The sequence below is a fragment of the Pteropus medius genome, unplaced genomic scaffold, assembly GCF_902729225.1.
Source record: "Pteropus medius unplaced genomic scaffold, Ma_sr-lr_union100, whole genome shotgun sequence".
NCBI lineage: Eukaryota > Metazoa > Chordata > Mammalia > Chiroptera > Pteropodidae > Pteropus > Pteropus medius.
In genome coordinates this window covers 9,382,737-9,398,346 of record NW_024349798.1, presented here as the reverse complement: position 1 = coordinate 9,398,346, position 15,610 = coordinate 9,382,737, and the positions used below count along the sequence as shown (strand labels likewise).

The following is a 15,610-nucleotide window of genomic DNA, read 5'->3' as shown; positions in this document are numbered from 1 at the left end:
CTCAGGTGTGCTCAACTCACCCGAGATCTGGGCCCTGGGACTTCCGTCTTCATCAGAGGCCCGTCATAATCAAATTCAACGTCGACTTTGGCTGCAGCCTGACTGATGTGTCTGGATCCTGTAGTAAACAAAGATGATGAAAACTCCTGGTGATATCAGATATAATAAGAATAATTCTGCCCTAACAGATACCCAATGTCCCCAACAGAGGCAATACAAGAACCTCAACCCCATCCCAGCCAGATCACCCTAGGACACTATGTCTGGCCAGACCTGGGTACCACAAAAACACTTAAGATTTAAAAACGGGAAAGCCCAGTGCCAGTGATGTTGTAGGCAAACAGGTATGTTCATGCCCTGCTGGTGTGAGTGTAAGCTGATGCTGGCTTCCTATTCCTTTTAACTGAACAATCTTATATTTTAGGATTCATCCTAAGAAAATAATGGGACCAGTGCACAAAGATGTAGGTTCAAAATATTCATAACAGAATTGTCTCAAACAACAACAAAGAGAAAACGATCTAAATGCCCAACAATGGAAGGTAGCTAAATGAAATACGACATAGTCCACCAATTCATGGAAACAGAATATTATGCAGCTGTTAAGAGTTTCAGGATAGACATTTTGAATATTTATGGACATGGAAAGATGATCATGGTATTACTATGTGAAAGATCAGATTATAAAAATCACCCAAATTTTGTAAAAATTTAATCTACATACAAATGTACACAGAGACCAGAGTTTCTTAGCTATGGCACTATTGATACTTTGGGCCAGATAATTCTTTGTTGTAGGACTATCCTGTGCATTGTAGGATGTTTACTCGCATCCCTGGCCTCTACCCACTAGATGCCAGTAGCAACTTCCCCAAGTTGTGCTTCTGGTTGGAACAATCAAAAGTCACCCATGAGAAAATAATCAAATAGATATATATATTTTTTTATTGTTAAAGAAAAGTTTTGGGCACTATCAGTCATTTGCTTGAAAGTCATTTCACATTTTTTTACATAGTAATAATCTTATAGAGGGTGTTTTGAGTTCTCAGGCTAACCCCGAAAGGCTTTTTAATTCAACATGTGGCTGAGTCATAAAGGGCAGCCTCAACCCAAGTCTCGTTGATGAAAGACAGTGTGGAGAATCCAAGAGAAGTGTGTAATGATTTACAATCAGTAACCCCCGTCAAACCCCTTTAATGTCCCTGGTCATCTTTTATCTTCCTAGTACATATTTGGTGGTTGGGAAATGCTGGTCCTTTCACTTGGGTTGCTAAAATCATATCAAACTAGGAAATCACTAGACACTTTATATAAATCCTTTACATGATCTCATTTCATCTTTATACAGCCCTGAGGGGGAGTTGTTATTCCTTCTATTACATAGGAGAGGAAATTAAAACTCAGAGAGGCGAAGAAACCTACTCGTCTCTGTCTCTCCGTCTGTCTCTCTCTCTCTCTCTCTCTCTCTCTCACACACACACAGACCTTGCCAAACCATACAAAGTCATGATATTAGAAAATATATTTAAATTCATACTTAATTTTCCACAATTGCTTTGGATATCAAAGAAGGTTTCTGAATTAATCATGTAACGTACTTAATGACGTAGCCCTTTGAATGTAAAGTCCAGTTCAAACCCAACACTACTCTTATTTTAAGGCATGAAGAAACCAGCGTTTGATGTCTTCTGTTTGATCTTGTAATCAAAAAGGAATTCCTAAGGAGTCGATCCTCTTAGCAGAGAGCTACAGGTCAAGGAATGAACGTACTGATCACCTTTTTTTTTTCACATTCAACTGTTTATTTCTTCCTTGGCCAGAACTTGGAGCTACTGGTTAAGACTGAGTCCAACTAGATCTGAGTAAAACAAGGATGCAAACCTGGATAAAAATAACTCTTAACCGGTGCTGATCTTGCTTTGTTTCAGCAAAGGAGGAAAGTAAAAAATTCAAAATTAGCAAGCTGTCCTCCCAGGGAGAACACCAAGTCCTCCCTTCCTTCCTCCAGAAGATGAATGACAAGATATTGTCACAATCAGAGAGTTCTTGGGGATTGGAAAGTGGGAATATCAGAAATGGAGGCAGTTAGCAATGGAAGCCGCAGCTCTGAGGATGTCACAGCCCAGACCATGGGTAAACAGGAGCTGGGAGATGGGGGAGGGGGAAGGGGAGGCGGTGGAGAGAGGGCGGGAACTGTCCCCTGGGAGCAGAGATCAACAGGGCATGGGCCCGGGATGCCGTCGGCCAGGTGCAAGGCAGATGGGACTGTTTGGAGAACTTTGTCAGTTCCCACCCTGTGCCAAGTCTTTGTGGGTGTGGATGGAAGAGACCCAAGACCGCTGGGCAGAGATCCAGCAAATCAGAGCCTGGCAAGTTTGTTGGCAACTGTGCGATCGGAAAAAGAAAGATGGCAAAGCTAACGCGTATTCAAATAATAGGTGTTCGATGGTAGAGCCGGGATTTGAACCTAGGTCCAGTACTTCTGCTTTTCCTACTATGTCTCTTTGTAGAGAAGAATAACCAAATACCAATAAAAACAAATGCCAATACAATACCAATGATGATTGATATATAACGTCTTCTTAATTCTCTTAGTGATGGTATACAACACCATACACCCACAAGAGAAAAAAACAAGATTTAAATGGTCAAGGAAGCCTTTTCTGAGATCTCTTCTATTAAGTCACAAGAGCATAGATGTCCGTTTATCAAGCACTTATGGCGAACATGGTAGGCACTGTCCTGAGCCCTTGACACAAATCACCTACATTTATCACTCGCAACCCCCTAGGAGGTAAATATTATTATTCCCATGTTACAGAAGAAGACATTAAAGCACAGAAAGGTCAGTTAATTTGCCCAACGTCACCTCACACTGTTGGTAAGTGGCAAAGCTGGAAATTCGTCCATCTGACCTCTCCTTTCTCAGACACCGTGAATAGAACCGATGCTATTTTCGATTTCATCTAGTGTGAATCCTTGAAATGAAACATTCACAGCAAAACAGCTCACTTTCCCAAAGGCAAACTACTATCGGAAGCACAAGAAAGCAAAAAAAGTTTGAACTAATATCTGGATGATCCAGCATTTTCATTCATGAGTAAAAGAGCACACCCAGAAGGCAGGAGTGTGTCCGGACCCACGTGACCGGGCACAGCTGGTAAGTCCAGCCCAGCCCTCTGGGTTTGATAATGAAACTCACCACCTTCAGTGCCCATGCCAATCCAGAGTCAATTTTTAACTCCAAACTACAAAAACAGCTATCAAATGTTTTTAATGTCTTCTTGATCTTTATGCCAAGAGTAATAAATGAATGTCACTTTCCCAAACAACAAGGGCGTGAGCCTGGCCAAAGTCAAGTTCACCTGGAATTGTTTGCTTTGCTTCTCTTTTAAACAATTTTATCTTCCCCGTAACTGTCTACCCCACTTATTTTTGATAACATGCTCGTTGAGGAAAATATCAATAAGTGACAATGAAAAAAAAAAACCCACTAAACACATCTAATTTTACCACCCAGAGATAAACATTTTGCTGTCCAGTCTCCCAGACTCTTGTACTCTATTTGTCAATATATAGGATTATAAACTTTATGTGGGGAGGTGCATGAAACGATGCCATTGGGAACACTGTCTCAGGCCATGAACTGTCTTCATGTTTAATGGCTTCACGGTGATCCAATGAGTAGAGACACACACGGAAACACCTGAACACAGCAGGTGTGGTAGCAGGCTGTGACTACCGACTTGGGTGTTCTCCTGCTCTCTCTGGCTCCCAAGAAGCAGCTGTCATGGGGTGAGTTGGTCTAGGAAGAGGTTCACATGGCCCTGAAGCCAGCATGACCACGTGAGTGAACTTGGAAGTGGACCCCAACCCTGCTGGTGAGCCGCAGATGACACCACAGCCCCGACTAACAGCTCGCCTGCCCCCCTCATTGAGAAACCCAGAGCTGGGGGGATTCAGCTAAACTACAAAAACTATGAGATAATAAACATACAATTTTAACCTGCTGGGTTTGGGGGTGTTTGTTACATGGCAAAAGGTAACTAATGTAGTGGTTAAGTATGTGAGTCCTGGGGCCAGACTGGCTCAAAGCCTAGTTCAGGCCCTTGCTAGCTCTGGGCAAGTTATTTAATCTCTCTGAGTCTCAGTTTCTCTGTTTTATGGAGTTGTGGTGAGGACTAAATGGGTTAAGGACAAGCTGTTTTTCCTATCATTTAAAAACCATTCTGGAAGTGGTTCTGTAGTGTACTGGTTAGCACGTCTGCTTTACACGCAGAAGATCCTGGGTTCGTGTCCCAGTGGAGCCATGGTCCACGGTCTGTGGCCATGCCACCCTGAACAAGCCCGATGTCTGATCTCAGAAGCTAAGCGAGGTCCGGCCTGGTTAGTACTTGGATGGGAGACCACCTAGGAAGACCAGGTGCTATAGGCATAAATAATAATAATAAATAAAAAATAAATAAATGAATAACAACCATTCCCCTGCCCATCAGCAGTGTATGAGAGAGCATATAGTTCTGTATCTTTGCTAGAACTGTCTTAGTATTAAAAAACTCTATCTATCTATCTATTTATCTATCTATCTTACTAGATATGCCAGATCAATAGGCCAAAAGAAAAGAAAAAAAATCTCACTGTATGGTTTTCTAGATCTGGCACAAATGTGCCAAAAAAGATCCAACTCCAGCCAAGAAAAGGCAGAGCTGAGTAACTCTGATTTAGATACTTCTGTCTTTTGCCTTGTGTCTTCATATCCATGCTTGCAGAATGGGAGTTAGGACACGCTCCACCTTATTGTAAATATAAATGAAGCGCTTTCACGTGGACCATTTCTCTGATATAAGGAACCTGTGAAGTAGGGAGGATATCATTATTATTCCCACTTTTATTAGGCTTGGAGAAGTTCTGCCCACTGGTTAGGCTCCCTTGGCTAAGCTCCCTTGGCTAACAGATGCTGGATAAAGCTGGTAGCCCAATCTTATGAGTCCCAATCCATTGCTCTTTCCTTGTCTCCTTGGGAAGGCTCGGATGTCCTTGACAATGACCATCAGAGGCTGAGTGACGTGTGCCACCGGGCTGGAGCCCCTGTGGGCCACACTCTCTTTTCACTGGTGTATCCTCGTCACTAGTACAGCACTCGGCACCCAGTAGGATGTTCAACAGGACTAATTAAGTAATGAATGAATCTTCCATGCCCACGACTCTGGCTCCTACTTGGAAGCACACCAGAGCACACCAGCATCGTTCTGGTTTTGGTTTATTTTTTAACATGATAATGGGTAAGCATTGATATGCTTCTCTTAGAATGAAATAAAACAGAACCAAATCTCAAAACCTGTTAATAACCCCTCAAGGCTGTCAAGGTCAAGAACAACAAGGAAAGACTGAGACGCTGACACAGAACAGAGGAGACTGGGGAGATGTGACGACTAAACACAATGTGGAAACTTGGATTGGATCCTGGGACAGAAGGAGGTATTAAGGGAAAAACCGGTGAAATCCCAAGAAAAGCCTGGAGTTCAGGTAACGGTGATGTGCCAAGGTCAGTTTCTTTGTTTGGGTGAGAGCATCCTTGTGATGTAAGATGTTGGCGGTGGGGAAAACTGGGTGAGGGGCATATGGGGTCTCTCTGTACTATCTTTGTAATTTCTCTGTACATCTAAAATTGTCCCCAAATAAAACATTTATTTTAAAATAATGCCTGTTAATATTCCCTGGAGAGGAGTGAACGTTCTTGCTTTTTATCCTACCCAGGAGACAAACACCAGTATTGAATATGCAAACCAGGGACACGGCCAGCAGTTTGTCTTCAGAAGGCAGAGGGGACCGACAATAATAAGGGATCACCGTGATGACAAGCATGGGGTTCTGAGACAACTGGGGACAGACTGGAGGCACAGGGTGTCCAAAGGGAGGCCACCGCCAGCTTCTCCCTCTCCCAGATCCACATGGGGGTGATGACAACAGGACAGACGACAGTTGGGAGACAGACTCACTTGTGTTCATGTGACTGTGTGACCCTCGGCAAATGACTCTGCTTCTCTGAGCCTCGGTTTTCTCATTTGTAAAATGGGATTCATTCATGCCTTCCTCCCTGGGAGGGAGGTCTCATGAGGTCACGCTAGCGAGATGCTCACTGATGAAGCTCACTTGGCTAAGGTGCCCGAACTCAGTGAGGCCAAGAGAATGGGAGCATCTGAGAGAGACATCAGGCAGGATGAGCCGGTGCTGCTGGCTGATTGGGTGTGGGGTGTGAGGAAGTGAGGGAGAGGGTGGGGGGCATTCCTGGGAGGTCACCTCCTGTCCAGTGCCCTTGAAGCACAGTTGGCTTTTACGTCAATTGCAAGGACTTTTGTTCCTTTTTTTTAATTTTGTCTGTATCAGCTCGAGCTACCTGTTTTGCCTAACAGTCCCTGTGGGGACAGCCTGGGTCCTTCTAGCTGCTGGGGCTGCCACCTCCGTGCAGGCCGTGTGGCTCCAGGGTGTATCGGCAACCTGCCCACCACAGAGCTGTCTGCCTGGGGACAGAAGATATGGCTAAGATGGGGGAATAGAAGGAGTTGGTGATGGGGACCTATTTGTGGGGGGTGGGGGGACAGCCCCAGAAGCACTGGCTGGCCAGTCCCTTTATCCTCAGTGACTCTTCCAGCCCAGAATCCCTGGTCTGCATTGTGTCTTCTGCTAGGACCAGTTCTTGCCAAGACCCCAAGGGCTTACCGGGCACAAGCAGGCGGTAGGTGCGCTGGAAGCTGCAGGCCAGCCGCTGGGTGAGCAACATGGAGGCCATGATCCCCGCCTTCGGGAGCAGAGACCCCCTTCACACGCTCCCAACCTGAAAGAACCAGAAACGCAGAGTTAGGTCTGTGAAGACCGCTCTCCCCCTGGCCAAGTACCCCACCCCCTCATTTCCCCACATAGTGGAGAAGGTTCTTTTGACATCAAATCCTTTGATTTCATATTGCATATACACTTTAAATCAAAGCCCATTCAAGTGCATTTTCATTTGACCTTGACCATATTTCGAGGTTAAAAAAATAATAAACAGAGCCACTTTGAAATGGAGCCTGAGCTGCCAGGCCAGAGGAACTGCCTGGCATGTCTTATGCCTCAAACCTCGGAATGTTAAAACAGGGCAAAATAACCTTTGAACTGGGACTAAAGCAATCTTGTTTCCCAAACAACACAACACAACAACAAAATCCACTTGCAGAGATAACAAGAAAGCAGATATAACTACCAGACTGAAAATTAAAAACATTCTTTAGAATACACGTCACTATGTTTATCTGTACCGACAGAAAGGCTTTCTATTGATGTAATTCTTCCCCTTCCCCTCTCATAAATATCCATCACCTTTGTGTCTCCTAATTGGAACAGTATCTGGGCTTCTGCCTGAATCAGTGGATCCCGAATAGCTATTCTTATTCATCTCAAATAAAGGCTTATCTGCCTCTCACTTTGAAAGGCCATTTCATTTTTAAGTTAACACCAGGTAGGATGATTATGCCCATTTTCGAGATGGAAAAACAGGGAGAGGGGATAGAGTTGGCTTGAGATCCCTCTGCAGGTGAGCTCAGTGTGTCACCCACCTCACACAAGCTAAGCAAGTCTGTGTTTTGCATGATGGAAGGAACAAGGAGGAAGATTCAGAGCAGACATCAGTGCGGGAAGCTGGGAGCATCCTTTGCCCTGTTCCCACACAGAATTTTGGTGTTCGGGCTGTCTGAGAATCCTGCGGCCCCAGGGGAGTATCCGCTGGCTCATTTTGGGGGCTGTCCATCTCTAGCATGACCAACCATCCTAAGTTTGCTTGAGAAAGAGGGTTCCCGGGATGTGGGATTTTCTATTTTGAAACTGGAACAGTCTTGGCAAACTGGGTGGTTCCCCTACACAGCACCAGGGAGTCAGGCTTCACCGGAGTGTTGGCTGATTCTCTCCAGACTGCTCCTGAGTCCTGCCCTCAGACTCCTGGGCCTGGCCTGGCTAGTTGCCTTTCGATTACCGATGGGCAAGCCCCCCCTCCCGCCTCCCTTCCCCTCCCGGCCTTTCTCTTCTTTTTTATCACTTCTTCCACTCCTTCAGCCTCTCCCCCTCAGATGTGCTCTCTGTGCATCTCCTTGCTTGTGGGCCTTCTTGCTAAATACTTGCTTTGTTATTTGGCACGTGTATCTTCTGTCGTATCGTGTCGTATCTCAGAACAATGACGGAAGCGTTTGCTTCTCCCTAGTACTTGTGGACCCTGTTCCCTGAGTCTTTTCTGCGTGTCACAAGCCGCGCAAAGCACTTTACATAAAGGACTATTACATCCATTATTATTTACACCCACGGCAATGCTAATGCTACGTGTCCCCCTTTTACAGGTGAGAAAACTGAGGCACAGAGAAGTTAAGCGGTGGATGTGAAAACAGAACTCAGGTCTGGCCGACCCCAGAGTCAGCACACTTCACCATTATGCAACACTGAGTCCGCGCACCCCACGGATGTCCTATTCGTTTTGCAAGGATTCCACTGAGCACCAGCTCGATGACAGCATGGAGGAAGTGCCAACTGGAGGTGACGGACACAGATCCAGAGAGATTCCGCAGCACAGGATGGAACAAGGAGGGATGGCGGGTGCATTCAGAAAGCCAAGTGCATGTGGGCTCAGCAGCATGGGTGAGAAAACGTGTGGGTGTTTGGCACTGGCTCTGAATGATGGGCTGGCAAACCCCCAACCCAGCGCTCCCACAGCTAATGGAAGGTCAGGCCGTATTATTAGAAGTAAAGAGTGAATGAGGGAAGGAGGTGGTTGGCTTTGGCTTGAGGATTCACCTGTCCCATGAACGTTCAGGATGCACCTACTATGTGCGGGCCCCTCCACTGGGCACTGGGGTACAGGGATGTATCTATTATCATGTATTGAGCACTTACTATGTGGAGATACCATCCCATTTCATCCTCAGCACCCTAGGAGGTGGCTACTTCATTAACCTGTCTTCACAGATGAGGCGGCTAAGGCTCCTAGGGGTGGGTGCTGGAGGCACACTTTGGGGTGTCAGCTCAGCGCACCATACCACCCTGTTCTCACAAACTTCCCCTTCCATCTACAGGGGTGCAGACCTGGCAGTCGTGTCTGCTCTGTGTGACCCACCAGCCCGGGCTGACTGGACCGGGCCAGGCCAGAGTCTTGGGAGCTGTAGGGTCAGCCACCCTCTACCCTGTGAGGAGCCAGCATTCAAACATAGTCTTTGGATGGAGGAAGAATGTGGCCAACGCAGGGAGAAGCAGCTGCGAGATAAAGTGGGTCCTGGATGTGGGGGACTGTCTGGTTTCACCATGAGCCTGCTGCCCAGCTTAGCACTGGGTGCCATACTCACTGCTGAACATAGTGGGGCCAACCCAAGGCTCCTTCCGGTGGCGAGGGAGTGGATGGGGGTCGGGCAGAGTCAGGAGCGTTAGGCTATAAAGAGCAGTTGCTGTCGCTCACTTAAAACCATGTCTCAAACGGGAGCATTGAAGATTCCACGTGACTCAATTTCCATGACGTGCGTTTTTTAAAATGGGAGAATCTCAGAGAACTCACATATGCACCTTTGAACGCTCTGGAAAAGGGACAGTCACACCCGCGTACTTTCGGTTACAAAATGTCACATCGTGAAATATATCGTGGTGACAATTTGGTGGCCCTGCAGTTGAAACTGACCTCATAACAAAATCTGATCTCTATCAGACATTAATTCTTAGCACAACGTATTTCCAGCAATCAGCAGAGTTAATGTCTTTTGTTCACTTTCTCTAGCCCATTAATTCAATCAACAAAATTAATTAGGTTCCTGTTACAGGCCAGACACTGCATTATTCAGGTCCAGGAGAAACTAAGATGGATAAAATGCTTCTCTTTTCCAAAGCTCCTAATTTAGTGGTGGAGGAATGAGGGGGGGAAAGGTACTAGGCTGCTTTACCCATCATGTCAATAAATTCTTAAAATAACCCAGCGAGATACGTACAGTATATAAAAATTTTCCCGTTCACTGTCAACGACTAATTCTATACAAGACAGCATAGAATAATGGAATCATGACTATTTGCCGGTATGAGCAAGGTGCCATGGGAACACAAAGAGATTGATTCTGGGGGGAGTTATGATGCCAGTAAGGTATCACCTGAGCTGCACCTTGAAAGCCTGGGAGATTTCAGAAGCCATAGAAAAAAGGGGAGGCAAGGCATGAACAGATGCTCAGGGGCGTGAGAGGATGTGGGACGGTCAAGGATTCAGGCATGAAATCATGAATACTGGTCAGGGAAGATAAGGGGCAGATTCTGGGGTCACCGAGGAAAGGGGCCCAGCACACAGGCAGACTTGCTCTGCAGCCCCTCGGATGCAAGCCGGCCACAAGAGAAGGCTCCTTTTCCTTGGCAGAGATGCCTGGAGCATGAGAGGCGAGTGCCCAGGGGTCTGGGGGTCCCGTGCTTGGGGGGCAAGTCTCTAACCACGCTGGTGAGAGTTGCCACCGTCTCTGGCTTGGACGAGCCAACAACAGCCTCGGTGGCCTCCTGGCTGCCTCTCTTGCTCTCCTCCCCCGCGTTTTTCTAGTCAGTCCCCGACCTTTCAAAGGATAATTCATCTCACATCGCTCTCATGCCTAACATGCTCCAACGACATTTAGAAAACTGGAAACCCCGAGAGAGCAGGGGTCGAGTTTTCCTGGTTCACCACGGCGTTCGGAGCTCAGCACGGCTCCTGGAGTCAATTCACGTGGTAAATGAACTCAACACACCTGAGCTGTGACATGGGGACAGTGCCACCCGCTTTTGAAGGTAGGTCCGAGGAGTCATACGAAAATCAACGAGCGGGTCCTATATGCGTGTTAAAACACCTTAACAGTCCCCTCCTGTTCCTAGTCTGAAGTCATTGGGTGTACTGGGCACACAACAGCATCACCTCCTTCTTTCCGCTCTGCCCTTTGCAACCTGCCAGACCTCGGATTGTACATCTAGGACAAAGAGGGGGTGGCCTGAGGGAGCTTCTGGGGGCACCCCCCAAACCTGAATGGGAACAGGCTGGTGGCCGGCACTCCTGGGCCCTGAAAGTCCAAGTCCCCACTTCTGTTGTCCAAACCACGGCTCCTCCCACAGCACGCTTTTAATTCTCACGCTCTTAATTCTCACACGACGTGCGTTCACTTACTCGTATTTATTTGAAATCGACTTGCTTTTAAGATTTAAATAAAGTGAATTTCCTAGAATCTTCTCTAATCACTACCCAATCCCCCTTCCTCAAGGTTTCATCTGCTACAAACGACGGCGATTGGAAAAAGAACGGTATAAAATCAAAGCAGGTTTTAAATGAAAAGCTGGGTCCAGCTGACCGCCCAAAGATTCGGGCCTCAGCCCAGCTCTCGTTTTTTTTGCCGGAATGGGAGATTGGCAGATATCAGACAGCTGTTAAAGGCAGGCTAGCGGCAAACAGACTTTTTTTTTTCCCTTGACACGATCAGAACTGAAAGAGAAATTTAAATCAATCAATAACTTAAGTAGATAAGGGACCAGCAGAGTCCATGGCAAGTGAGGGTAGTTTCTGTTTCTCAGGCATGCAGTGGACCTGGAAGGGCTGCTGTTCCTTCCTGTGGGTCAGATGAACACCTTGGTCCAACCAGACAGCCATCCCTCCAGGGGTCACCTCTCCCCATCCCTCCTCCTTGAATTAAAATGCTCATTAGTCTCTCTGCTCCCTCTTATCTGCCCGGAGCATTTGGACGGTGGGATGGGATGGACGAATGCAATGCTTACGCCAATAGGGTGAGAGGATTCGGGTGAAAGGGCAGAAGTAAATATATTTAAAAAACCTCCCACATTGCTCTGGGGGCGAATGACAGTCAGAGAAGGATGTGCCGCCGTTTATTGCTCACTTACTACGTGCCATGCACCTCCCACGTGTAATTTCAGTCATCCTGCCATGCTTGCCTTGGATGACAGGTTCAGAAGGTTAATGAGCTTCCCTAAGGTCTCGGAGCTCAAAAGCCAGCGATCTGGCAGGGCGTTCTGCACCCATGACAAGGCCCCACCCAGAACCAGTAAACCCCAGGCTCACAGGTGTGACCTGGGCCTGGGGGAAGCTCCCAAGTGAGCTGAGAACTAACCATCACTGAGGCCGGACAGTGTTCCCTGCGCTTGACCCAGGTCTGCACGGCCCCTATGTCCCTGGAAATGAAAGGTTCTCACTTTGAAAGTTAAACATTGGGAAGATACGGGGAGAAAGAAGCCATGGTGGCCACTGGAGGGGGTGGTGTGCAAGGCGTTAAATGTGAAACCAGCCTCTTTCACCTGCTGTGTGACCACGGGCGTGTTAAGTAACCTCTCTGTGCCTCGTCTGTAAAATGGAGATTAAAACCAACTGAACCTACCTCGTGGGCTAGCAGAGGGTAAACTGGGACCTGGGACTTGGGACTTGGGGCCTTGCTGTATCCCCAGCCCCACAGCAGTGCCTGGCTGCAAGCAGTCATTGAATAACTAGTAAGTGCTCTACAAACGCCCTGTGAAGAGGGTGTCTGACTCATCTCTCTACTATGCTGCCCTGTGAACATGAAAGTTTTGCATGCATCCTTGGCTAGAAATGTACCCCTCGACCTCTCTGGGGCCCCAGAGATGCTCTCTCTCATTCTCCTATCTGCTTTAGGGGCCGGGACAAACAAAAGGGCTGGCAGGGGCTGGGGACATTCCTTTCCCGTCTGCAGTCCCAGCCAATGGCTTTGTCTGCAGACTCAATGGGACACAATGACACACTCAGCCCGTTGTTAGGGCCAGGGGTCGCCATGGCAACCAATAAAGCCGGAGCCCTGGGCTTTTGCAGATGGCGAACAGGGCCCCCATTCAGGGGCTGTGACGGATGGCGTTGGAACAGAGGCTTCCTCTTGGTCCTGGTTCCCCGCCTCCTACCCCAGCTCCTGCAGCCTCCCCCAGCTATCTCCCCCAGCCCCGGCCCACCCTCCTGCATTACTGATCTCCTATAATCTGTCTCTTGGGGCATCAGACAGTCGTCTGTGATTTGTGTAAGAAGAAGGGGCAAGTGCTGGGAACAGGCAAGGGTCGGCTTGAAAGACAGAGGGTACAGTTGAGAAAGTCGCATGGACCAGACATTGGGTTCGAGCGTGCTGTATATTAGCTCGATGACTCTGGGCAAGTCGTTCAACTCATCAGGGCCTCAGTTTCCTTATCCGTCAAATGGGAAGAATGAAATTTACCCATGAGGTCACGAGACACTGTTTGGCTAGGGTCAGGACACAGAAGAGATGTTTCACTGTAGGCCAGTCTCAGTTTCAAGCGAACCCTCTGCCTTATAGGGAAGGTATTTCTTCTTCAGCCTGAAGGTATTTCTTCTTAGCCTGAGAAGGGCTATTTGCCCATGCGGTGGGCCTGCTGTGAACCTGAACTTCCAGGTACCACGAGAGAGGAGCTGGTCTGCCCCAACCCCTCCATCCTCACGCACCTGCATCCCAGCTCACCTGGCCGCCCCCGCCCCGCCCCTCCCCTGCCCGCCAGGCTCCATCAGGAAGAATGAGGTGAACTTAAATCATGCAGGCCCGGAGCTTGAACACGGCACCGGCCTGTGAACAAAGCGAAGGGAGAAAAAGAACAGATAAGGCTTCTAATGCAAGTCCTCTGAGTCGGTGACATGGAACCTTTGTTCTGGGGTAGGAAAGATTCGGAAAGCAGCATCTGTGAATGGATGAGCTAGTTTTGAATTTCCAACCCTACAAGAGGGAAGGAGGGAAAGGATAGAGTCTGGTTTAGGAAGGACGCTTGTGACAAGGCGGAAGAAGCTCCCCCAGGCCAAAGCCACAGAAGGTCTGGCCTTTCAAATAGGTTTGTTCCGTTCCACCCACGTTTACGGAGCACCTGCGCTAAGCCCCACCAATACTGCGCTGAAGGAGGACACGACCTTGTGTCTCTGCGACCTTGTGTTCCTGTAGGGAGGGCCAACAACAAACAAACAAATAAGGTCGGGATGATGGGGAGAGATACGTGTCCTGTTCAGAGAAAACAAACCATCTCAAGGACATCAGGAACTGCGAAGTATGCAGATACCACAGTGTACCACAAACGGACCCTTTACTTCCTTCGAAGTCTGCAAGGCGGGCAGCTTGGCAATGCTGTGCTGGAAACGTGGAGTTCGGGTGTGTGCGTGACTGCATTTCTATAGTTCCTGGGAAACACCTTAACTTCTCAGTGATTCAAAGGATCTTTCGTGGAGACCTGCTACAGTTTAATGACTGAATGCCTAGCGCATCAAAACACACGCTCTCCCATCTCATCCCAGAAGGCAAATACTACTATCCCCATTTTTCAGGTGACGGGATTGACTCAGAGAGGTTTAGCTACTTGCACAAGGACACACAGCTGGGGAGAGTGGAGCTAACGTAGGGCCGTCCGGGTTTGGAGACCAAGATCTGGGCACATCACCAGGTTGGTGGCTTTGTTTCTTACCCAGAAACCTCATCGAACAGCTCAGACCAGCACGTGTCTCCCTTCCGGGAACAAAGAACTTCAAACCAACCGTGAACACGGTCTGCTGTCTCCCTAAGACGCTCCTTTTTTGACCACACAGTCATTCACGGTGGCCTATGATGGCTCTAAACGAGCAACTCCAACCTCAGCCCATACTTGGCACGTCCCCGACACCCCAACTCTTGTCCCCGTTGTCCCTTCCAGGGTGGAGAGGCCCAAACTCCACGAGGAGCCCTGTCCCGCCTAATGGGATGTAAGGTCTCGCGAGTGGAAGAACTGGCATCTTTATGGCCGCATGGCATTTAGGACAGCTCCGGGTCATGGAGAATGTTTGCTGGGTTTTATAAATGTGAAACTGTGAGAAAGAGTTTGCCTACCCTTTCTTGCTTCCTAATTCTTCTAGCCCATCCTTTAAACATTTTGGTGCAGGAGAGCTAGCAAAGGGGAGGTCCAGGGATAAAAACAATGATAAAGCACATCAATTCATCACCTTCCAAAAAATATATATATATATTCCTGCCAAACAAGGAGGCTCATCCTTGCTTTGGATGTGGCCATAATGGCTGTTGATCACAGGACCTGGCCAAACAGGCCTTCTGGATGGCACTTGTGTGTCGATTTCGAAGATCGTCATGCCCGGTCCTACCTCCTCATCTGGCGACTTGTTTTTCCTGAGACGTAAATTGTAATCTGTCCACTCGAGAGCGCTCAGGGTCTCCCCACGGGACGCCAGAGGGCAGAAGCCTGGAGCCGTCAGCCGTGGCGCTGACAGTGCCCGGAGGAGTGAGGCTCGGAGGACAAAATATGGTACCGAAGAAAGAGCTGGGACATGAACCGGGGGCGGAGGCCGATCGCAGGATGCTCGCGATCATCGAGCACTGATCAATGGCAGAACCTCGGTTATTTTCTTAATGTTCTATCCTCCCAGGAACAACTATTCAGAGTAAATAAAACTGCGAGAGAATCTGTCTGGGTTGGCATCCTCGGTGGAGGAGAAGCCACTCGGGCGCCCAAACGTCGCTGGTCCCTCAACTCTCCTCGGAAGGATTCTCTACTTCCTTCCCTTTGAGAAAAAGGCCTCTATCTTATGACTTTTTGATTCTTTTAGGGGAAAACAAACTTG

The 15,610-nt window shown here is 48.1% G+C and overlaps 1 protein-coding gene across 1 annotated transcript in view; it reads right to left on the bottom strand.

The window, feature by feature from the left end:
* The window catches only part of ABAT (4-aminobutyrate aminotransferase), a 76,611-nt gene that overhangs the window by 32,402 nt on the left and 28,599 nt on the right, over window positions 1–15,610 (bottom strand). The window contains exons 2-3 of the mRNA XM_039885302.1: window positions 6,721–6,835; window positions 21–118 (exon numbers count right to left, since the gene is read on the bottom strand). Of these exons, the coding sequence (XP_039741236.1) occupies window positions 21–118; window positions 6,721–6,790 (168 nt within the window). The 5' untranslated portion in view covers window positions 6,791–6,835. The remainder of the gene's footprint in view (window positions 1–20; window positions 119–6,720; window positions 6,836–15,610) is intronic.